Raw genomic sequence first — 17,850 nt, forward strand, 5'->3', positions numbered from 1 at the left:
TGTGGTTCGTGTGGTTTGCATCGGTTGTCTCCCTAGCCAGGATATAAATATCTCCCTCCTCCCCCCGGCTCCCCCTTCTCTTCTTCCTTCTTACTTACCACTCTCTCAGCCGCTCCGAATCATCCAAAATCTCTGCCCGCTCCGCCGCCGCCGCTGCTGCCATTGCCATCACTACCATCGTCGCCCTCTCGTCCGGACGATGTCCAGGATGCCTTTCGGAAAGATGCCTAGTTAACTAGTTAGTTAACTAACGTAATTCCCAAGCGAACCGCCCACCCAAGCGACCCGCCCACCTCCCCGAAAAATAACTCTCTATATTGATTTCAAATCACAATTTCTTAATCACATACAAATTATATACAAAAAATTAATTAGTAGTAAGATTAGGACATCGATTAATTTTATGTCCTTCAACACCACAACCACTGCAGCGAAATTGGCGGCGTACGACTGCTTGAGAAGCTGGGAGCTCCGGCTCAACTGGAGCAGCCGTAACAGCTTGAGATGCCTCAACCTGACCTTGTACAAGCGCTTGAGCTTCTTCACTAGTAATCCCATGCTCAATAGATATCTGTTTCTTAGATTTTTGGCGTTTTTGCTTCTCTTTTTCATTCGCAGCTCGTAAATCATGGTTTTCTTTCCGTACGAGTAAAGTATCATTCGCTAGTATTTCGTAGGCTTTTGACAACCGTATAACTGCCTGATTGATTTCTTGATTCTGATTTCCTGTGCGCTCATTTATATGTTTATTGATTGTAGTTGACTGGCGTACAAATTGGCGTATATTTTGAGGTGTTTGTAAGCAGGATGATGCTGTATTGCTTGATCGACTTGGAGGGGGGGTTGGAGTCTTCAATTGAATATTAAGATATTGAAGAACTCGATCTGGATTGAAAGGCACTAATCCAGTGGCTGCGAAGCTATTCTGAATAGATTGAGCTTTATATGCCACTGTACGAGCCTGTGGAAATGCTGTTAAAAAGTCCATTTTGTCGATATGATTGAATCCAAGCCTCATTCGTTGCTCAACAACCTGCCCATAATACCGTTTTAAAACTGCAAAACAGCCAACATCAAGAGGCTGTAATAGATGCGAAGAATGAGGTGGCATGCAGATTGGAATAATATTATTCTCAGTGCATGTACGATCAAATTCTGGAGTCAAATGGCTTCCATGGCCATCAAGAATCAACATTCGGTATTTTCCCATTGTACGATCATTAATATTAGGAATAAAATGGGTTTTAAGCCATTCTAATCCTATTTGATCTGTTGTCCAACCATTATCGCTAATATTGATTCTCCAATCATCTGGAAGATCCTCAAACCAACCTAATCGTACGTTTTTCTTTGCTTTGAAAATAATGTACGAAGGTAACGCCCAACCAGTGAATTTGTTGCTTCAATTGCAGTCACCCATTCTCGATTTCCAGGCTGTAAAAGCTTTGGCTGAGCATATCGATCGCTTCCAGTAATAACCTTCGCAGATGCACAGAGTCCCATAGCAAAGCCAGTCTCATCAAAGTTATAGATATCTTCTGGTAAGATTCCATACTCAGATATAGCAGCTCGTACGCGGTCAAAATGTTCTTGAATTATCTTTGGATCTTCACATTTGGCACGTTCATAGTTATATTTCCTTGCGAATTTAGAATCAATCTCCGGACGGCGTTTAATCAGATTGGTCACCCAGTTTTTTCCAACTTGTGATTTTCCATGTTGTTGTAGAAGATAATTGACCATTTCTCGTACAAGAGAATGTCGGGGAAATAATCCACGTCGATCTAAATCAAGAACCCATTTGACAAGTGAATCCTCCTCAGATTGAGTCAATTTATGGTGGTTGGTGCGCTTTTCACCTTTATATTCAATGCCTTTGAGTCGATCTCGGAGAGTCGTACGAGGAATATCATAAATCCTTGTAGCTTCACGAATATTGGAAATTCTTCCATTTTTCAAATCAGAAATAGCTAACTGGATCTTTCCCTCTATCTGAGTAGATTTTAAGGGATCTTTCTTGCGAATTGGTGGCATTTTGACGCGTTGAAATATGAGAAATCAATATAGAGAGTTATTTTTCGGGGAGGTGGGCGGGTCGCTTGGGTGGGCGGTTCGCTTGGGAATTACGTTATCGTATAACATGATTATATAATCACACTAGCGGTGCAAATTTACGCTCTGCTACGACTTCGGTGGATAAATGCACCGTAGAGACCTTGTACAATACGATTTGGTCGGAGGTGAACACGATCCGTTCGGGAGTACCACTCTGTCTGTCCAGTGCTTTGGCCACAATCAGAAGCAGGAAATCGACTATGCATAGCGTCAGCTGTCGACTTGCGTGGTATATAATCAACGAGTTTCTCTTTCTCACCTTATACGATGGGAGGTTTTTCTGCAAGAATCCTTCGGCCTAGGATCGGGCTGCACACAGAATGAGCAAAAGAATTACATTTGTATCACTTACTGATACCAAGCGATTAAAATCCGAGATGGCGGCCGGTGATGGAACACCAAGTCTGGGAAAACGCGAATTGCCTAATCCGGACAACATAGAAAACGGCTATTTAGAGCTCACAACTCCTGAAGGTCTACCTTCGCCACGGTTAGACCGGGTGATTGTCAACTTCGGTAAAAACAGCCCAAGAGGCTTTTATGGCATCGAATTGGGCTATATCTCTCGCCCGGTGGCCTTCGTCAAACGCGTGGTGGTTCCTGATATAGATATGCGACGAAACGCGTTGCGTAAAACATGCCACCCCAACTTGGTTAACCTAACGGATGTATTCATCAATCAAGAGACCGTCTATTTCACCTACGAGAAGTCTGGGTTGCTCTGAGAGAGCTCCAGGACATGGACGACGTCACTTTTGACCGAATTGCTGTCGCCACTATCCGTAAAGAGGTTGGTCCATTGCCACGTCTTCCACTACCTTGGGCTAAATGATACAAGGTCCTGAAAGGGTTGATTTATATGCAAGAAGAGTTGGGACTTCTCCACGGACACTTGGATACGGACTGTGTTTACGTGAATGAGGATGGTCAAGTCAAAATAGGTAGGCGATCAGAATTGATTGGAATTCCGTTCACTGACCGGATTTGTGTTTTGCAGGAGACGTTGGCAATAGCATGCTGGCGAAAGAAGAAAACCAGGGCGCGGCCCATGATATTCAATCAGTGTATAATCTTGCAGCGGATCTTGTCGACAAGCTCGGAGAAGGACACTATGTCCTTCCACTTGGCAGAGGACTTTACACTCTTACCATCCGATGTGACGTTTCAGGAAGTTGTGACTGTAGGTCTGCAGGCCTCGATGTTAAAAATTATCTCTGCTAATCATGAAACGATAGCGTAGGTTGTGGCTGTTGAGATGAGCGTGGAAGCCTGAGGCAGATATCCTTATCTTTCCATCTTATCTTGTCTTATCTTATCGCAACCCCAATCAGGCATAGCGTTGTTTAGCATACGTCTTCAACTTTTTGTTTGGAGCTTCATCTAACTCCAATCTTGCTCAGCTCATTCTGAAGCTCTTCTTGAACAGTGCCGTGCCACGATGAATTGATTGGTGTATTGAATTTCTGGCCATTTGGCAAATTCAACAACCATCATGACAGCCAATCTGAACCTCGGACACCTCCGCGATGCCAGCTTTGACGATTGCCGCATTCGCGGTGCTTTCTCTATTCCTCGTCACGTTTGCGTTGATTATTGTGAGTACTACAAGCACCTAAATTGATATTACCTATTCGTCTCTGATGCGCAAAAATGGATATAGTCCCTCCACCTAATACTCTCATCCTCGCAACACTCCGCCGTTCCCAAACTTCGTCGCAGAGGCACCCCAACCCATGTGCTCATCGTGCTCGGCAGTGGTGGCCATACAGCAGAAATGCTATCAATGCTGCGCCGCATGCCACTAGACCCAAACACCTACACTTTCCGTACATACCTCGTGACCTCGGGCGACAGTTTCAGTGCCTCGAAGGCTGCGGAATTTGAGGCGACTCTTCACGCGCAATACAAAGACTCAAAACATACACAGAATCAGGACTATGAGATCATCACCGTACCTCGTGCCCGTCGAGTTCATCAGTCGTATCTTACAGCGCCGTTTTCTACAATACAATGTTTTTGGGCTTGTCTTCAAGTCCTGCGTGGTAGACATTCAGATCAACGAAGCAGCAAGCGCGATCTCGCATCTCCATATCCTGATTTGATACTTACCAATGGTCCTGCGACGGCGGTATGCGTAGTGTTGGGAGCAAAACTTCTGAGATTCTGGATTGCGCTTTCTGCACTGCTATTACTCAAGTCCAGTCAGACATCCTCGCCTCCTACATCTGCACTCCGCACTGTCTTCATTGAGTCATGGGCTCGAGTCACAACACTGAGTCTTTCCGGAAAGATACTGCTGCCTTTTGTAGATCGGTTCTTGGTGCAGTGGCCCAATCTTGAGGGGAAACAAGCATGGAAAGGCATGCGAAAGGCTGAATATGTCGGTACAATCATCGATTAGGCATGATAATGAATGAATGACTAAAGGGGATATGTGTAATTATCTAGTATCCATGCATGGAGAAAGAGTAGAACTGAGCTCGCTGATCAAACCAAGTTACATACCACAAACACACGCATTACCAGAAATTACGCAACACCTAGTCAGAATACCACCAAAATGACACGATATTTTCGATATTCTATTCCATCTCGTCGATCAATGCTCAATTGCGAGATGTGAACAGTCGGCAGCCATGTCAGGAGTGAAATACATCGTCTTCAAGACAGATTCTTTTGCGTATCTAGCGGCGAGTGTCTTCAGTTGGCCACAGAACTCTCCCATCAGGACAGAACTTGAAGCGATCCACCATCCTCCCGGGCACTTCGTCTTCATGCTTAAAGCAGGCAGTTCTCTCCAATGCCCATTGTTCTAATTTCGCCCAATTCCGGCACATCCGAATCTGCCCTGCGCCTGTTCCCGGTGGATCTTGAAAGCCTGCATACCGTGGCGTGTCATCGGCATTACAGATAACGTCCTGGCGTAGCTGGTCAAGGCAATGCTGAATATGGATAAAGGCGATGCGCTGCGGCAGTCCGCGTTCGGCGGCCCAGACATATCGGAAAAGGGTTCGCTGTTGTTGTCAGCTAAGTGTCTTCTTTTTTTTTCCCTTCTTGTTAAGGTCTGAGATGTAAGAACTAACGAGACAGTGTAGGTTGTGGAAACCTTGTAGCAGGTATACGCCTTTGTCAGTGTCCCACGGAAAGCGCATGGCATGAGGAAGACCATTTTTTGACACGAATTCCTGAGGAAGGGCAACGACCCCTGGATCGCCGCTAAGCTCTTCCCATAACTGGGCTACCTCGGTTATATTGTTGTCATCAGAAACAAACTCAGTAGACGGGTATATTGGAATGGGAGTATCCCTTTCCAGGCCGGCTGCAAGACGCAAAAGACGTTAGTCAACTCAATAGTCTCGTTTGTTTCTCAAGAGTAGGTTGTTGTTGCACCATAATAAGATCTGCCGTCGCAGTGCTGGGTATCTTTTCCCCGGTATGCATAAGTATAGATCATGAAGAGCCCATTGACGCAAAGGGAGACGGCGAGGACAATCGAGAGTATGATCAATGTGCTTCTTGGTCCTGCCGAATTTCCAGACTGTCTTGTTTGATCGTCGCTTTCGTGCTCGAGCGAGTTGTGTCTCAGTAGGCGGTACTTTTGCTGGTTGTTCGCCATGACTCTTTGTGTGTGTGTGTGTGTGTAGTATGCAGAAAGCTTGGTAAATAAAATCATAGGTCGGGACTGCAAGGTATAAAAGTTCTTTATACTTGCTCATGCCCGCTAATCAACTGGCTGATAGGCATGCACATATTGACTGATTGTTTGCTATGCACTTTCAAAAGTCTCTGTATGCAATACATACTACGTAGTATATACTGCTACCATCATTTTTACAATCCTGGAATCCTGTTTCGCCTTCACATATGATATTTTCTATCTATAGACCCAATAAAAAGCAGGAAATCTGCCGAACTCTTCGCTTTACTTGTTCCTGCTTATAGTGATAGGAGTCTCTTCTTCATTTATGCATCAGAATCGACCCAGGACTGGTCAACCTGGGCGGGATAAGCAACAGCCTCATCTGCGTCCACGGAACCTAATTGTTGTACACAGCATCAGAGACACATATCATAGCTATAGCCATACCCTCACTACCCATAACGGGAATTGGACTGTGTTTGTATTGCCATGGAAAGGAGAGACTTACGACGAGTAGTATCGACCCAAGATTGATCTACTTGTGCTGGATAAGCAACGGCCTCGTCGGCATCAGTCACATCACCACCTATTCAAGAATCAGTACAACGTTCTATTCTATAACACATTACACGGACGTACTTGTAGCCAGTGGAATGGCGCGGACAGCCGCTACAAGAAGCAGAAGAACTCGGATTTGCATATTCGAAGACTCACAGTAGGCCGTGGATAACAATAGTAACAATGTCCTTGTCTTTCAATGTATGGAAGTTATCAAAGTCAAAGTCATTTTTTGGGGCAGAAACGCATTGTCAGGGCCATATTTTATATGTATTACTTACAGCCAAATGATAACCGGTTTGTTTTTTCTCTCCTCAATCCCTGACCACTGTACATTTCTCCCCCTCATCATCGATGGCCTCAACACCGCCCCGGCGCCCCATGCATGGGAAAGGTTTGGGCATTCTCATGTGATGCATTTCTGGATGTATGTATCTTCAAGAGTCGGATATGCGAACGTGGTGCTTCCTATTGAGATGATAGGTGCGGAGTTGCAGCTGACAACAATCGAATGGACGGGGTTGAAATACTCAAGGGAGGCCTGATTTTCATAATTATGATATGCACGAATGGGGATCAATACTACCTCCAGTTTTCAATCCCTGCTAGAAGCTGCATGTACACATCAATAGTCCGGAGCAATGGGCTGGACATTACCTATATACCATCCATATCCTGTACTGTCTTATTATTATCTTTAGGGTGGTGATCTAGCGACACCCCCCTAGTTCCAGCGACACCAGGGTGTCGTTCCAACGACACCCCCACGGAACTCATAGTTCTGAATGGACAATTTCCTTCCAAGTTTTACCATATTCAGTAACCGGTTCTAGGGTTAGGGTTAAAAAAAAAACTTATTAATTCGAAGCGCTGCCAAAGCGCCAAGACCTCGCCCCAAGCCGCCCATAACGCGTAGGACACTCGGGGCGTCTCCAGACGCCAAATACCCGAGCGGTACTTCCTTTTGTTCGTTAAATTAGGGTGTTGTAGCTGCATCAGGTAGTTAGTAAATGGCGCCCATCACACCTAGGCCTCAACTAGAGGGAGGGTCGCGTCTATCTTGTGAGGCAGAATGATAAAGAATAACACTATCATGATCTTTTAGTTCTTGAAGCTTCTACATGTCTACATATATGTGGCAGTCTCTCTGTATGCACCAGTAAATTCAGTACTGAGAGACACGAGAATGAGGATAATGAAATTGGTGATAACGAGGACGACAAGACCAACGAGAATCAGACCAGGAGAAGCAAGCGACGTGACCGTGATCCCAGCTAGCGTTATGGCTAGATGATGGGAGTGAGTAACAGGCAAGCAAGGCACAATTCCTTTTCTGAGCTGTGCACCCTAATTGACTGAAATATAGACTGGCAGCCCCTAAGGCTTCGAATTAATAAGTGTTATGTTTAACCCTAATCCTAGATCCTGTTGCTAAATATGGTAAAACTTGGAAGGAAATTGTCCAATCAGAACTATAAGTTCCGTGGGGGTGTCGCTAGATCACCACCCTATCTTTATTGTTGCTGCGGGCCAGAAGTAAATGTCATTACATAGTGGCTTTTCTAACTAAATCAAGAGAACCCCCCTATATTGCTCACCCTGCGATTTTCGGCCCATGTTACTAATGCAGCATAATCACGACAAAATCGTTCATTTCCCCAACCAGTAACTCCGCCTAGCATGCTGTCAACAGGCTCTAAAGAGGAGTCGGCTGCACACATCAGGCTCTGCCGCAGGTAGTCAAAACAGTGACGCATGTGACTCATTGTGTGTTCGGCGTAGTCGTCGTCGTCGTCATCGTCGTCTAGCCTTTCAGGGTCCATATGCATATGCGTGGATCTATAGTAGTTCTGATGGATAGACCACTATCTCTCAGAGGGGTAATTATGCATCTGTCAGTATATCAAGACGATCCGAAGGCAATGTAACTACCGAAGACGATGCAAACATGCGTACCAGGCAATGCAGTTGGTGCACTACAGACAATGTGTAGAGTTGTTTGCTGCCAGCAGGGTAACGTACAGTCCCTTGACCGACTTTGAATGACCCATGCAGACACAAATCAGTCTCATAAAATCACACGAATACTTGAAAGGTAATGCATCTCTCACGCGGAACAAGCGAGTCCCATGCCGCTTGTGTATTGCTATCAATCCCAGGATCAGCGCCGAAGGTCCGGTTGTATTGAAAAACCTTTCTTTGAATGGCGAGCGGAATCGTCGCTAAGGAAGAGAAAAGTTGTTAATTTGACAGTGCGTTTACAAATGGGTAAAACACACTACTTACGACCAGAATACGTCTCATTGCATCCACGGCTGAGAGTGGCTTGTCCAAGAAAATAGCCCACGCAGGTAAATAAAATGATAACCATCAGGCACAAGAGATGCTTGTCCATAGCGAGTCGGTTTTTACCGGGTGAAATTGAAGAAGAATCCTCATCTTCGCTGTTGGCCAATGCCTGATAAATGGCTTTGATGTTAGATGATCTCATTGTGAATCTTGGCTAAAGAATTCTTGATGAACAGTCGACACTGCCAAAAGTATCAATTCTAGATGTTGAGCCTTTGAACTTTGTTGTTTCTGAAGATGGCTGATTCGCGAACAGGTACATATGGTGTAGTTATCCATGGATATAAACGGATAAAAGGATTCAAATGTTGGCCCTACATGCAATCAGCCGGCCGTTCTTCAATGTCGTCAAATTTGGGTCAGCATGGATACCGTTTAAAAAAGAACTGAATAATGCATGGTACCGAACAAAATATACAATACACATCAGTAATTTCATGTTCTGACAATGATTTTTTTACATATTACCGCATCCCGGCAAGAGTAGGGGGGCTCTTGAGGATCGATAATGGCGATGTAACCCCGTTTTCTTCTCCCAAAAGTCTGATATTATGTCTTTGATGTGCTCATCGACATGAGGACTGTAATCATCTGATTTGATTGTATTGTTACGATATTTCATCCAAGGTTCATTCTCCAATATGGATGGCGTAAAGGAGATCGAGAGACGTGAGCCATTGCTTGGTGAAGATTGTATAGAAGAAAAATATAAAGAGCCTACTCATGGATTGCATTGGATATGGCTCTTACACGGCACGGTAATAGTCACTTACTCGATCTTCCTTTCGGGTGTCTTTCTTCTCAACGTGAATCGCAGCGCTTCGTGCGAAAAGGGCCGGCAGTCGCAGTCTTACCTTCCATGTCCGCCTGCTACTCTCTTCTCTTTTGAAATTGAATTCTAACGAAACAGTGGCAGTGCCTTCAAGGGAGGGGTTACAATGGGAAGACCGGCGATTTGAGACAAATATAGTAGACAACCCATTTGCAGGGCCACCTCGGGAGGAGTTGGAAAATGCATGGCACGACCTGTTGAAGAGTATGTCCGAATAGTCAACTTGTTAACAAGGCTTTGTTCTCACCTGTCATAGATGATAATATTCGAGTACCTATTGGATATCTCGATGAGAAAAACCTGACCACAGTCTACACCAAAGATCATGCCGAAGGGATTGCGTCTTTGAGCATCTATCATTCCTTGCATTGTCTGGTATGGTTCTGTCTTTTCTTAGAAATTGCCAGAGATATCATTGATGTCTATAGACTAATATGAGATATTCTTGCAGAAAAAAATTAAGCGCATGATGTTCAAGGAACATTATTATGCAAATAAGGATGAAACTTCTATGGCTCGCGAAGAAAAACACGCCGATCACTGCGTGGAATATATACGAGAGTCCTTGATGTGTCAACCAGATCTCTCGATGGTGACTTTTCGATGGATCAATAATACAGCTCAACATCAAGACCCAGCTGAGTTCTATCCGACAAACTTTGATGTTGATATCCACCGCTGTGCAGACTGGCAACATCTAGACCAGTGGGCCGGAGAGAGGGCATTTGATCTTTTCCAGGTTGATCTACTAGATAGGCCGGAATAGTTCTGAATATGTCCATGAACATGTTATGCGTGTGTAATGAAAAGAACAAATGTATTTCTACTTTGGCGACAATACCATGGAACATCCATGGATCTAAGTGTTTAACCAATTTGATCAGTCCTTTATTGCCTCAACAATGCCATCGGCCCCTTCCTCAATTGGCTCCCAAACCCTGACCACCCGGAGCCCAACGCTCTCCAGTAATTCGCTCCATTGTTTTGCCGTGCGCTCCATTCCGCTATTGAAGGCCATCATTGTCATATCCAACTGCGCCTGAAATTGAGGTGCGCCCTCTTCAAGCACTATCATCTCATGCAGCAAAAGTTTCGAGTAACCCGGCGTCATCGCAGATACTACTCTTCGTAGTATATCGAGGCAGTAACTGTCCGACCAGTCGTGAAGGATATGGTGGTAGAAGTAAACTCTTGCTCCTGTGTGGCTTAAGCTTGTATCCTCTCAGGATCGTCTTTCTGGAGTGAACGTACCTTTTACAGGCTGCTCAGTAAAAAAATCATACGCAACTTTTTCAATCACCGGATTCAAAGCATCAAGAACCTCTATCACCGGCGGTAGATCTTGCAGCACGAGTTTGCCGGCATGATCTGGAAATCTGGCGTGAAATGCCAACAAATCATGCCCCTTGCCAGCGCCAACATCCACGATAAGCGGCTTTTCTGGGTCTGCATTATCTAGAATCTGCGTTTGAACTGGGTACCAGTCTACCCAATAGCTGCGCGCTCCCATTGTGTTACCCATAAACGTGTTAAAGTCCTTGAGCAATGAGGGCGAAGAAGTGATACGCTCAAAGGTGGTAGCTTTAGTCAGAAAAGCGTGCTGCACGAGTCCATCTCTGGGATCAATCGGGCAGGAATATCCATGCTTGACGAGGTAATCCGGCGCCTTTTGCATTGCAGGAACAATCAATTGGGAGCTTTCTATGTGTTAGTTGCGTAAACAATTCTTTTTGGGATATTGAGCTAACATCATCCTGTGGCCAGCCGCAATTTCTTCTGTAGCCATGGCTGCCGTGATCTGAGTCGCCTTCCATGTTCGTGGTCCAGTCTCTTCAACAAAATGGGTGGCCGATAACGGTCGCATGAGACGTACTAGAATCTATTGTGTTAGGTGTGGTAAAGTTGGACAGTTCAAACTTAGACCAAACATACTGATCAACAACTCCTCGGCGCCGCATAACTCTGCTAGTCTCGTCGATGTCACCGGCCCTTCGTTCACAACGTGCCGGAATAGGTCCAAATCGACAGCAACTCGCGCAGCAACTGCAATCATAGGCTGGCAGTCTAGTCAGTAACAAATTTCCCGACTTCAAGAGAATGAGAGAGAATTTGAAAGCAGTACCGAGAATGCCATATCAACAGCCACGTTCTCTGACTGTTCCAGCTGGCTTGTAAGCTTCTTGCTCAAGCGCAAACACTCCTTTCTAGCCTCGTTGTCATTTCCATTCCTGAGACGCACAGAAAGAGAGTGCAGCTTGTCTATGATGCTGGCAGGGTCCTCGTTTTTGCTTTTGCCGTTTACAGTCATTGTGCTGGTTGAAATCTCAGGCTTATGAAGAACGAATATCGAATACTTGATACCACCAATTTTAATATCTTAGAGAATATAGGCGAGCGATGACAGTGTCGAATTTTACGAGTACCACATACGTATTGTTATGTATTGTTACGAAGACAAAGAAAACATCCATGTACTTGCATACATTATGTTACATACTCTCCGAACAACCCTGTAGAGCAGGACCCAGTGACTATCTGGGATGACAGCCTGAAAGACCTCGAGGCTTCTGATTTCTTTTCTCCTCCAATCGAGCTGAGTTGCAGGCATGTGCTGCAAGTGCAGCGTCCAGCGCCACCCTGTACTGCACATCAAGGGTGCATACAATTGCTATACTAAGAAACGATGTCTGCGTGTGCATGAATCCTGGTAGGCATAAAACACACCCCGGCTTTGGTGACCTAATCTCGAGTTATTTCCTATTCAACCTTTGAAGTCCGCCTTCACAGCATGGATGTAGAAGAGTCGAGTAACTAGAATGGAGGATACAGCCCTTTGTGAAACATGAGTTTCACTCATGAATTTTATAAGCCGCTGTATTTATTCGAGTCAAATCTTCATCTTTGCTGTTGAACAAACAACAAATATAGGCAAAGAAATGGTTTCAACTCTGGGTAAAGCTGTCTTGGCTATCGCCTGGGTTTTCAACGGTGTCGCGGCCCTGGTCGTAGCGGCCAGGTACTACGCGCGCATAAAGATTCTAAAAAGATTTACAATTGATGATGCGCTGATTCTTCTAACACTGGTGAGCTCGAAAACTACCTTGACTGCAGGAGAGAGAACTTAGTCGTGTGGCTGGCCTAGCTACTGGCTGTAGGAAATAGTGTTTTCCTGACAATTTCTGTCCACTGGGGATTGGGAACTCACATGGCCGCTCTCTCCGATATTCAGATTCAGAACACAGTAAAATGGGTGTTCCTTTGCGAGTTCTTTTCCATTCTATCACCCGGAATTGGCCGGATCGCCTATGCCTTTTTGCTGCTCGGCCTAGTTCCACCTGTTCAATGGCGGACTCGCTTTCTTTGGAGTATAATTGCCATTCAGTTTGTGGTCGACATTGTGACTATAATCATCAGCTTTGCTCAATGTAGGCCGTTGAGTACGTTCTGGAATCATGATGTTTCGGGGACATGCTGGTCTCCCTCTGTGCAACAAGACACGGGCTTCTTTCAGGGCTGTACGTTTAATACATGCACCGCGCGTGCCACATTCTTTCGTCTAATATTCATATATACTGACTAGCTCAATCAAGCTGTTTGCTCTGCAGTTGATCTTACGCTTGCTGTCTTTCCAGCGAGTATGTTCTGGAATCTGAACATGGAGCGGAAGAAGAAGATCTTTCTATCGTGCCTAATGGGTCTGGGTGTTTTGTGAGTAAGATCGATCGTCAAATTTGTTTTTTCTTTCAGCTAATGAATTAAATCCTCAGTGCGATGACTGCTTCCATCATAAAAACAATCGAACTAAGGGCGATAACAGCGGCCGCAGATCTTACCTACGCCATGGCTCAGCTTGCCATCTGGTGGACGCTAGAGGCCAATCTTGTCCTCATCGCAACCTCAATTCCGACATTGGGTCCAATAATTCGAAGACAACACCGCCATCCGTCGCCAGTACCAGACGGCAGCTCCAGATCATCAAAGGGCGGAGGTGCACAGGCGACCCGGCCGTGGCACGCGCTCTTCTATGCAAAACGGAGTAAAACTGAACGTGGCAGCTCTGAAGATCTTTGGCCAGGTGTACCAAAAGCATATGCTTTAGAAGAAAGTGTCAGCCGGGAGCAGAAACGGGGTATCAAAAAGACAACGACTATAGGTGTTGGGTATGAAGATGTCGATGCGGCGCCACTAGGTACAATCTATTGAGGGTGGACTTTTTTGTATCTCTTTGTTCCCTTTCTCTTTTTGTAGATTGGATCAAACAATCCATTGCCTCCATGAAAACATGCATCAGCAGACTAAAAGCAACCTTGCAAGTATCCCTGTTCGGATTGCCCGAGCCTGGTGATTAGTTGTACCACCATGGATGTTGATAGTGGGTTATATATTGTAATCTTTGCCCAATTAATTTGCTTCCACAAATTTTCTTTGTTGAACAAAACTACATACATCATCTGTCTGTTACTTAATATGCGGTAATTGACTGTCACGAAACTATTGATACATACCATACATCCCACCAGACCATTTTCTTTGTTCGTCACAAATTCAGCTCGCGCAAAAACTTCTCTTTTTAATCTTCAAATTACCTTCGTCAATGGAACAAGCAAATATATTCGAGCTTCCAGACCCTGTATCTAGGGAAGCAGGCGGCGATGCCGAAAAGAGCAGTCACATCACAACGTCAAGCCCGCCTGCTAAATCTGCTCCAGCTGAGAATTGGTTCGCATGGTTACAAGTTCTTGGGGCATTCTCCCTGAATCTAAACACATGGTATGTTTTTTTGATATACAGCAAGCCACAAATCGCCAATACCTGACGTTCAATTTAGGGGTCTCATGAACGCTTTCGGCGTATTCCAAACGTTCTATCAACTTGACCTCCTCTCCTCAAAGAGCTCAGCAGACATATCATGGATCGGCTCAACCCAGTCCTTCCTGATGTTTCTAGTTTCAGTAATTGCTGGCCCAATTGTCGATGCAGGCCATCTCAAATCGCTGTTGGCGCTGGGATCGTTGCTCACGATACTTGGCATGTTCATGACCAGTCTATGTAGTACGTACTGGCAGGTCCTTCTCGCTCAGGCTGTAACCATGGGCTTGGGATTTGGTTGTCTGTATGTGCCGGCGCCGACGATTGTGTCGCAGTACTTCCACGCCAGGACAGCGCTTGCGATGGGTGCGTCTTCGGCTGGTAGTGCTCTTGGTATGAATCCTTCCTTGATATGTAGAACATGGCAGTTACTAATGGTACACTGGTGCTTGCGGCAGGTGGCATTATATATCCCATTATCTTCACACATCTCCAGCCCAGTATTGGCTTCGGCTGGGCCACTCGAATCATTGCATTCATCATATTAGCAACACTAATACCTCCCCTCGTCTTGATGAAAGCCCGATCTCCCCCAACAAGCAACTACAGACTACTAGACACAAGCGCATTCAAAGACACGCCATACATTCTACTCAATCTCGGGCTCGTATTTGGCTTCATGGGCTTCTACATCATCTTCTATTACATCCAACTATACGCGCTTCAAGAAACCAGCATATCAAGCCTTGTCGCAAGCTATCTTCTCGTCATTATCAATGCCGGCTCTCTCCCAGGCCGCCTGATCCCCGGCTACTATGCAGATAGAATCGGTTCGATCAACGTGCAAACAACGGTGGCGCTAGTGGGTGCTATACTGACATTCTGTCTGATTGCGAACAAGAACTCCGCTGGGCTGATTGTGTACAGCGTCCTGTACGGATTTTCGGCTGGGGCGTTTATGGGCCTTCCGGCTGCGGGGGTGGTGAATCTGACTTCTGATAAGAGCAGAATTGGGACGCGTCTAGGGATGACGCTGGCATGTGTTGGATGTGGTGTGCTCGTTAGTAGTCCGATTGCTGGCGCTATTCTGAATGGGAAGGGAGGTTGGGTTGGGCTGGTTGTGTGGTGCGGGGTGTTGCTGACGGCGTCATGCATTGCTATGGCAGCCAGTAGAGTCTGCAAGGTGGGATGGAGAGCTGGAAGAGTTATTTAGGTAAGTAAATGGAAGTAATGCCTATAGGTAGATAGATGTTTACATGCTATAGGTAATGATCGGGTAGGGCTTAGGGCTGGGCTGCGGTCTGGTTGCATGATTCTTGACCTGTCATAGAATATGAGTTCTAGATTTTCCAGAGAACTTAGGTTTGAACAAGAATCATCGGAAGACCCAATTAAACATCTTTTCAACTCAGTTCTATACCATGTCCTTTTCAAGCCATCGTAGATTGTACCACTGCTCAAGTGCAAGAGTTTAGTTCTACCCATGAGAGACTTATCCGACCATTTCCATAACTAGATACGTATTGAATGTTCTAAAACAACTTGAAATAGAGATAGAGTCAGTTGACCAATCCTCGCTCTGTTGAATCTTGTACCTATCCTTGCCCCGCAGCCCTAGATCAATGTAAATCGGACAGTCCGACGGCCTCCGACGGGCCTCCACATCCATTGATATAGATCCGACCAGACGCTTCTCATAAACAATCTTAGAATATATTCTCACAATATTTCTCTATTCAACACTCTTTATGTTCTAGCAGCCAGCACAATGGGCTACTCACTTAAGAACCGAAACGTGCTCGTCACGGCAGGCTCTCGGTATGTTACCCTCGGCCTTTTCCCCGTGTTTCCCCCTCATCACTTAATTACTGATCTCTTTGCGTGATCAATAGTGGCCTTGGGGCTACGATTGCGGAAAAGTTTGCGGCAGAAGGCGCAAATGTAGTGATCAATTATGTATCGAGTGAGGATCGAGCGAAGGAGACGGAGGCGAAGATTAACTCGCAATATGCGGTTAAGACTGCTATTGTTCAGGGAGTATGTTCTTTTCTCTTCTTTACGAAAATATGAATGGCTGACCGTAGTCAGGATCTGGGAATAAAAGAAGACTGTGTGAGGGTTGTCAAGACAGCCATTGAAGTATTGGGTGGTCTTGATATTGTCATCTCAAACGCTGTCAGTCACATGCATCAAGCTCATGCGGCACATTATTGACTTGTTATGGTGATTCCAGGGCTGGACGAAATTCGCCAATTTCGCCGACCTCGATGCATTGGATGAGAATGACTGGGACAAGGTACGTTCAAGTGCCAATAGCTTAATGGATTGGTCCTTTCTGACACAGTCATAAAAATAGTGTTGGGCAGTCAATGTCAAGGGCCACATGCACACATTCCGTGAAGCCCTAAAGACCTTCAACGCCAATCCTGACGGAGGCGCATTCATCATCACGGCTTCTATAGCAGTAGTATGAGACCTGAACTATTCCAGCGCAGCAGAGTACTAATATAGACACAAATAGGGTATGATGCCTGGTGGAAGCAGCATGCCATATTCAGTCACGAAAGCAGCTTGTAAGTCTTCAAGACTCTTGATAATTATTAGGGTTATTAGGGTCTGACTGACAATCACATTGTAGTACTGCACCTGACGAAATGTCTCGCCAAGTCACAAGGACCCAAAGTTCGGGTGAATGCCGTCTGTCCTGGATTGTTGTTGACTGAATGGGTAAGCATGCTCGAGATTATAAGTGCTGTGTAAGTATCGATGATTGACATGACTTCAACCAACAGGGCAGCCAATTCTCGGAAGAGTATGTGAAGAACCACATCAATCAAACAGCACTGAAACGAGTGGTCAGTAGATATACACTAAAAGAAAAAGCTGCCTTAGCTAACCTGACAAAAGGCCGAATTGGATGATACCGCAGACCTATACATATCCCTCGCTAAGAACGCATCCATAACCGGCCAGTCACTAGCTGTTGGTGAGTTCATGCCATTCTGTCGGTGTCAAGAAGACAAACTGACTGGCGAAAATGACAGACGGAGGCTACGCTATTCTCTGAACACCCAGCGAGTCTGTAGTACGAATACATACACATGCATCCAAACATACACTACTAGAAGCAGACTTACAATTCAAGCTGCGTATATGAGTATAATAGTATTGTACAAGGGTATCTAAGCACTCAAAGAAAATTCCTAAAAAACATGCTGATCTCGGAATCCCCAATTTCAAGATCCTCAAGGTCGAACATACGGGCCTTTTGAGCAGCGATAAGTGCATCATTGAACCTTTCCCCCTCAAATTTCAGTTTTTTCAGATGCAAGAGCTTCTTATCTGCACTGTAGACGTACAAAGCTTTGTCGTGGGCCTTCCTTTGGTTAGAACCGAGGGTGAAAGGAAACCCGGGACAGGATTGCATTCGATCACTTCCCGGAACACTGTCCGGTGAGACCTCTTCGATTTCATCAAAAATAACCCTCTTGTTGTGTGGTTGTTTTAAAAGTGGGTTATGTTTCTCTTTATCAGACAGCTTCCGGGC

General features: G+C 45.4%; 11 protein-coding genes across 14 annotated transcripts, besides 5 other annotated features; 6 read left to right on the forward strand and 5 right to left on the reverse strand.

Moving 5' to 3' along the window:
• Positions 1 to 119: 119 nt before the first annotated feature.
• TSTA_052870 (uncharacterized protein) lies at positions 120 to 2,034 on the reverse strand (the record flags this gene model as incomplete). Its single annotated transcript, XM_002486832.1, has 4 exons — positions 120 to 227; positions 253 to 312; positions 449 to 1,332; positions 1,371 to 2,034. 4 exons carry the CDS (start codon positions 2,032 to 2,034, stop codon positions 120 to 122), a joined length of 1,716 nt encoding a protein of 571 aa, XP_002486877.1.
• Positions 142 to 185: a microsatellite.
• Positions 503 to 1,390: a mobile genetic element.
• Positions 1,360 to 1,989: a mobile genetic element.
• A 255-nt stretch (positions 2,035 to 2,289) lies between the features above and the next one.
• On the forward strand, positions 2,290 to 3,164 carry TSTA_052880 (uncharacterized protein). Its single transcript, XM_002486833.1, has 3 exons — positions 2,290 to 2,905; positions 2,954 to 3,056; positions 3,113 to 3,164. Exon 1 carries the CDS (start codon positions 2,436 to 2,438, stop codon positions 2,838 to 2,840), a length of 405 nt encoding a protein of 134 aa, XP_002486878.1. The 5' UTR covers positions 2,290 to 2,435; the 3' UTR covers positions 2,841 to 2,905; positions 2,954 to 3,056; positions 3,113 to 3,164.
• A 245-nt stretch (positions 3,165 to 3,409) lies between these two features.
• Positions 3,410 to 3,432: a microsatellite.
• Positions 3,433 to 3,575: 143 nt separating this feature from the next.
• TSTA_052890 (glycosyltransferase family protein) lies at positions 3,576 to 4,533 on the forward strand. The gene is made up of 2 exons (XM_002486834.1): positions 3,576 to 3,710; positions 3,776 to 4,533. The coding sequence occupies exons 1-2, from the start codon at positions 3,642 to 3,644 to the stop codon at positions 4,514 to 4,516; spliced, it is 810 nt and encodes a 269-aa protein (XP_002486879.1). The 5' UTR covers positions 3,576 to 3,641; the 3' UTR covers positions 4,517 to 4,533.
• A 266-nt stretch (positions 4,534 to 4,799) lies between these two features.
• Positions 4,800 to 5,731, reverse strand: TSTA_052900 (uncharacterized protein; the record flags this gene model as incomplete). Its single annotated transcript, XM_002486835.1, has 3 exons — positions 4,800 to 5,129; positions 5,199 to 5,434; positions 5,506 to 5,731. 3 exons carry the CDS (start codon positions 5,729 to 5,731, stop codon positions 4,800 to 4,802), a joined length of 792 nt encoding a protein of 263 aa, XP_002486880.1.
• A 347-nt stretch (positions 5,732 to 6,078) lies between these two features.
• Positions 6,079 to 6,455, reverse strand: TSTA_052910 (uncharacterized protein; the record flags this gene model as incomplete). Its single annotated transcript, XM_002486836.1, has 3 exons — positions 6,079 to 6,152; positions 6,264 to 6,341; positions 6,395 to 6,455. The coding sequence occupies 3 exons, from the start codon at positions 6,453 to 6,455 to the stop codon at positions 6,079 to 6,081; spliced, it is 213 nt and encodes a 70-aa protein (XP_002486881.1).
• A 1,378-nt stretch (positions 6,456 to 7,833) lies between these two features.
• Positions 7,834 to 8,894, reverse strand: TSTA_052920 (uncharacterized protein). The gene is made up of 4 exons (XM_002486837.1): positions 8,600 to 8,894; positions 8,425 to 8,535; positions 8,270 to 8,349; positions 7,834 to 8,178 (listed from the first exon to the last, which is right to left on the reverse strand). The coding sequence occupies exons 1-4, from the start codon at positions 8,802 to 8,804 to the stop codon at positions 7,885 to 7,887; spliced, it is 690 nt and encodes a 229-aa protein (XP_002486882.1). The 5' UTR covers positions 8,805 to 8,894; the 3' UTR covers positions 7,834 to 7,884.
• Positions 8,087 to 8,118: a microsatellite.
• Positions 8,895 to 9,230: 336 nt separating the features above from the next.
• TSTA_052930 (uncharacterized protein) lies at positions 9,231 to 10,648 on the forward strand. 2 transcript variants are annotated; one of them, XM_002486839.1, is made up of 5 exons: positions 9,231 to 9,420; positions 9,480 to 9,523; positions 9,579 to 9,698; positions 9,751 to 9,869; positions 9,946 to 10,648. In XM_002486839.1, exons 1-5 carry the CDS (start codon positions 9,386 to 9,388, stop codon positions 10,258 to 10,260), a joined length of 633 nt encoding a protein of 210 aa, XP_002486884.1. In that variant the 5' UTR covers positions 9,231 to 9,385; the 3' UTR covers positions 10,261 to 10,648. The 2 variants fall into 2 exon arrangements, with proteins under 2 accessions (XP_002486884.1, XP_002486883.1); XM_002486838.1 differs by having other exon boundaries at positions 9,231 to 9,523.
• TSTA_052940 (O-methyltransferase, putative) lies at positions 9,955 to 11,828 on the reverse strand. Of its 2 annotated transcripts, XM_002486840.1 has the most exons (5): positions 11,617 to 11,828; positions 11,427 to 11,550; positions 11,243 to 11,366; positions 10,746 to 11,191; positions 9,955 to 10,691 (listed from the first exon to the last, which is right to left on the reverse strand). In XM_002486840.1, exons 1-5 carry the CDS (start codon positions 11,800 to 11,802, stop codon positions 10,375 to 10,377), a joined length of 1,197 nt encoding a protein of 398 aa, XP_002486885.1. In that variant the 5' UTR covers positions 11,803 to 11,828; the 3' UTR covers positions 9,955 to 10,374. The 2 variants fall into 2 exon arrangements, with proteins under 2 accessions (XP_002486885.1, XP_002486886.1); XM_002486841.1 differs by having other exon boundaries at positions 11,427 to 11,828.
• A 463-nt stretch (positions 11,829 to 12,291) lies between these two features.
• Positions 12,292 to 13,910, forward strand: TSTA_052950 (uncharacterized protein). 2 transcript variants are annotated; one of them, XM_002486842.1, is made up of 4 exons: positions 12,292 to 12,577; positions 12,637 to 13,009; positions 13,085 to 13,202; positions 13,262 to 13,910. In XM_002486842.1, exons 1-4 carry the CDS (start codon positions 12,350 to 12,352, stop codon positions 13,695 to 13,697), a joined length of 1,155 nt encoding a protein of 384 aa, XP_002486887.1. In that variant the 5' UTR covers positions 12,292 to 12,349; the 3' UTR covers positions 13,698 to 13,910. The 2 variants fall into 2 exon arrangements, with proteins under 2 accessions (XP_002486887.1, XP_002486888.1); XM_002486843.1 differs by having other exon boundaries at positions 12,292 to 13,009.
• Positions 13,911 to 13,921: 11 nt separating this feature from the next.
• TSTA_052960 (monocarboxylate transporter, putative) lies at positions 13,922 to 15,872 on the forward strand. The gene is made up of 3 exons (XM_002486844.1): positions 13,922 to 14,264; positions 14,323 to 14,696; positions 14,762 to 15,872. Exons 1-3 carry the CDS (start codon positions 14,089 to 14,091, stop codon positions 15,514 to 15,516), a joined length of 1,305 nt encoding a protein of 434 aa, XP_002486889.1. The 5' UTR covers positions 13,922 to 14,088; the 3' UTR covers positions 15,517 to 15,872.
• A 133-nt stretch (positions 15,873 to 16,005) lies between these two features.
• On the forward strand, positions 16,006 to 17,410 carry TSTA_052970 (short-chain dehydrogenase, putative). Its single transcript, XM_002486845.1, has 10 exons — positions 16,006 to 16,121; positions 16,196 to 16,340; positions 16,392 to 16,478; positions 16,537 to 16,599; positions 16,660 to 16,767; positions 16,825 to 16,876; positions 16,942 to 17,030; positions 17,096 to 17,158; positions 17,211 to 17,289; positions 17,348 to 17,410. Exons 1-10 carry the CDS (start codon positions 16,072 to 16,074, stop codon positions 17,368 to 17,370), a joined length of 759 nt encoding a protein of 252 aa, XP_002486890.1. The 5' UTR covers positions 16,006 to 16,071; the 3' UTR covers positions 17,371 to 17,410.
• The last annotated feature ends 440 nt before the right edge of the window (positions 17,411 to 17,850 follow it).

The sequence above is a fragment of the Talaromyces stipitatus genome, genomic scaffold (assembly GCF_000003125.1).
Source record: "Talaromyces stipitatus ATCC 10500 scf_1105507295487 genomic scaffold, whole genome shotgun sequence".
Taxonomy (NCBI): Eukaryota; Fungi; Ascomycota; class Eurotiomycetes; order Eurotiales; family Trichocomaceae; genus Talaromyces; species Talaromyces stipitatus.

What these genes read in the sequence shown, in the direction of transcription:
- TSTA_052930 (XM_002486838.1), top strand. Translation starts at nt 9,304, where the DNA reads ATGGATGGCGTAAAGGAGATCGAGAGACGTGAGCCATTGCTTGGTGAA. An exon ending in GTCGCAGTCTTACCTTCCAT is followed by an intron (nt 9,524 to 9,578) that starts GTCCGCCTGCTA and finishes AAACAGTGGCAG; the next exon opens with TGCCTTCAAGGGAGGGGTTA. An exon ending in ATGGCACGACCTGTTGAAGA is followed by an intron (nt 9,699 to 9,750) that starts GTATGTCCGAAT and finishes CACCTGTCATAG; the next exon opens with ATGATAATATTCGAGTACCT.
- TSTA_052960 (XM_002486844.1), top strand. Translation starts at nt 14,089, where the DNA reads ATGGAACAAGCAAATATATTCGAGCTTCCAGACCCTGTATCTAGGGAA. An exon ending in TCCCTGAATCTAAACACATG is followed by an intron (nt 14,265 to 14,322) that starts GTATGTTTTTTT and finishes CGTTCAATTTAG; the next exon opens with GGGTCTCATGAACGCTTTCG. An exon ending in TTCGGCTGGTAGTGCTCTTG is followed by an intron (nt 14,697 to 14,761) that starts GTATGAATCCTT and finishes TGCTTGCGGCAG; the next exon opens with GTGGCATTATATATCCCATT.
- TSTA_052920 (XM_002486837.1), bottom strand. Translation starts at nt 8,804, where the DNA reads ATGAGATCATCTAACATCAAAGCCATTTATCAGGCATTGGCCAACAGC. An exon ending in CAATGAGACGTATTCTGGTC is followed by an intron (nt 8,536 to 8,599) that starts GTAAGTAGTGTG and finishes TCTCTTCCTTAG; the next exon opens with CGACGATTCCGCTCGCCATT. An exon ending in TGCACCAACTGCATTGCCTG is followed by an intron (nt 8,179 to 8,269) that starts GTACGCATGTTT and finishes TCTGAGAGATAG; the next exon opens with TGGTCTATCCATCAGAACTA.
- TSTA_052890 (XM_002486834.1), top strand. Translation starts at nt 3,642, where the DNA reads ATGCCAGCTTTGACGATTGCCGCATTCGCGGTGCTTTCTCTATTCCTC. An exon ending in TCACGTTTGCGTTGATTATT is followed by an intron (nt 3,711 to 3,775) that starts GTGAGTACTACA and finishes AAATGGATATAG; the next exon opens with TCCCTCCACCTAATACTCTC.
- TSTA_052880 (XM_002486833.1), top strand. Translation starts at nt 2,436, where the DNA reads ATGAGCAAAAGAATTACATTTGTATCACTTACTGATACCAAGCGATTA.
- TSTA_052940 (XM_002486840.1), bottom strand. Translation starts at nt 11,802, where the DNA reads ATGACTGTAAACGGCAAAAGCAAAAACGAGGACCCTGCCAGCATCATA. An exon ending in CGCCGAGGAGTTGTTGATCA is followed by an intron (nt 11,367 to 11,426) that starts GTATGTTTGGTC and finishes AATAGATTCTAG; the next exon opens with TACGTCTCATGCGACCGTTA. An exon ending in GCGGCTGGCCACAGGATGAT is followed by an intron (nt 11,192 to 11,242) that starts GTTAGCTCAATA and finishes ACACATAGAAAG; the next exon opens with CTCCCAATTGATTGTTCCTG.
- TSTA_052950 (XM_002486842.1), top strand. Translation starts at nt 12,350, where the DNA reads ATGAATTTTATAAGCCGCTGTATTTATTCGAGTCAAATCTTCATCTTT. An exon ending in CGCTGATTCTTCTAACACTG is followed by an intron (nt 12,578 to 12,636) that starts GTGAGCTCGAAA and finishes TGGCTGGCCTAG; the next exon opens with CTACTGGCTGTAGGAAATAG. An exon ending in CTAATGGGTCTGGGTGTTTT is followed by an intron (nt 13,203 to 13,261) that starts GTGAGTAAGATC and finishes TTAAATCCTCAG; the next exon opens with TGCGATGACTGCTTCCATCA.
- TSTA_052970 (XM_002486845.1), top strand. Translation starts at nt 16,072, where the DNA reads ATGGGCTACTCACTTAAGAACCGAAACGTGCTCGTCACGGCAGGCTCT. An exon ending in CTCGTCACGGCAGGCTCTCG is followed by an intron (nt 16,122 to 16,195) that starts GTATGTTACCCT and finishes CGTGATCAATAG; the next exon opens with TGGCCTTGGGGCTACGATTG. An exon ending in TCATCACGGCTTCTATAGCA is followed by an intron (nt 16,768 to 16,824) that starts GTAGTATGAGAC and finishes AGACACAAATAG; the next exon opens with GGTATGATGCCTGGTGGAAG.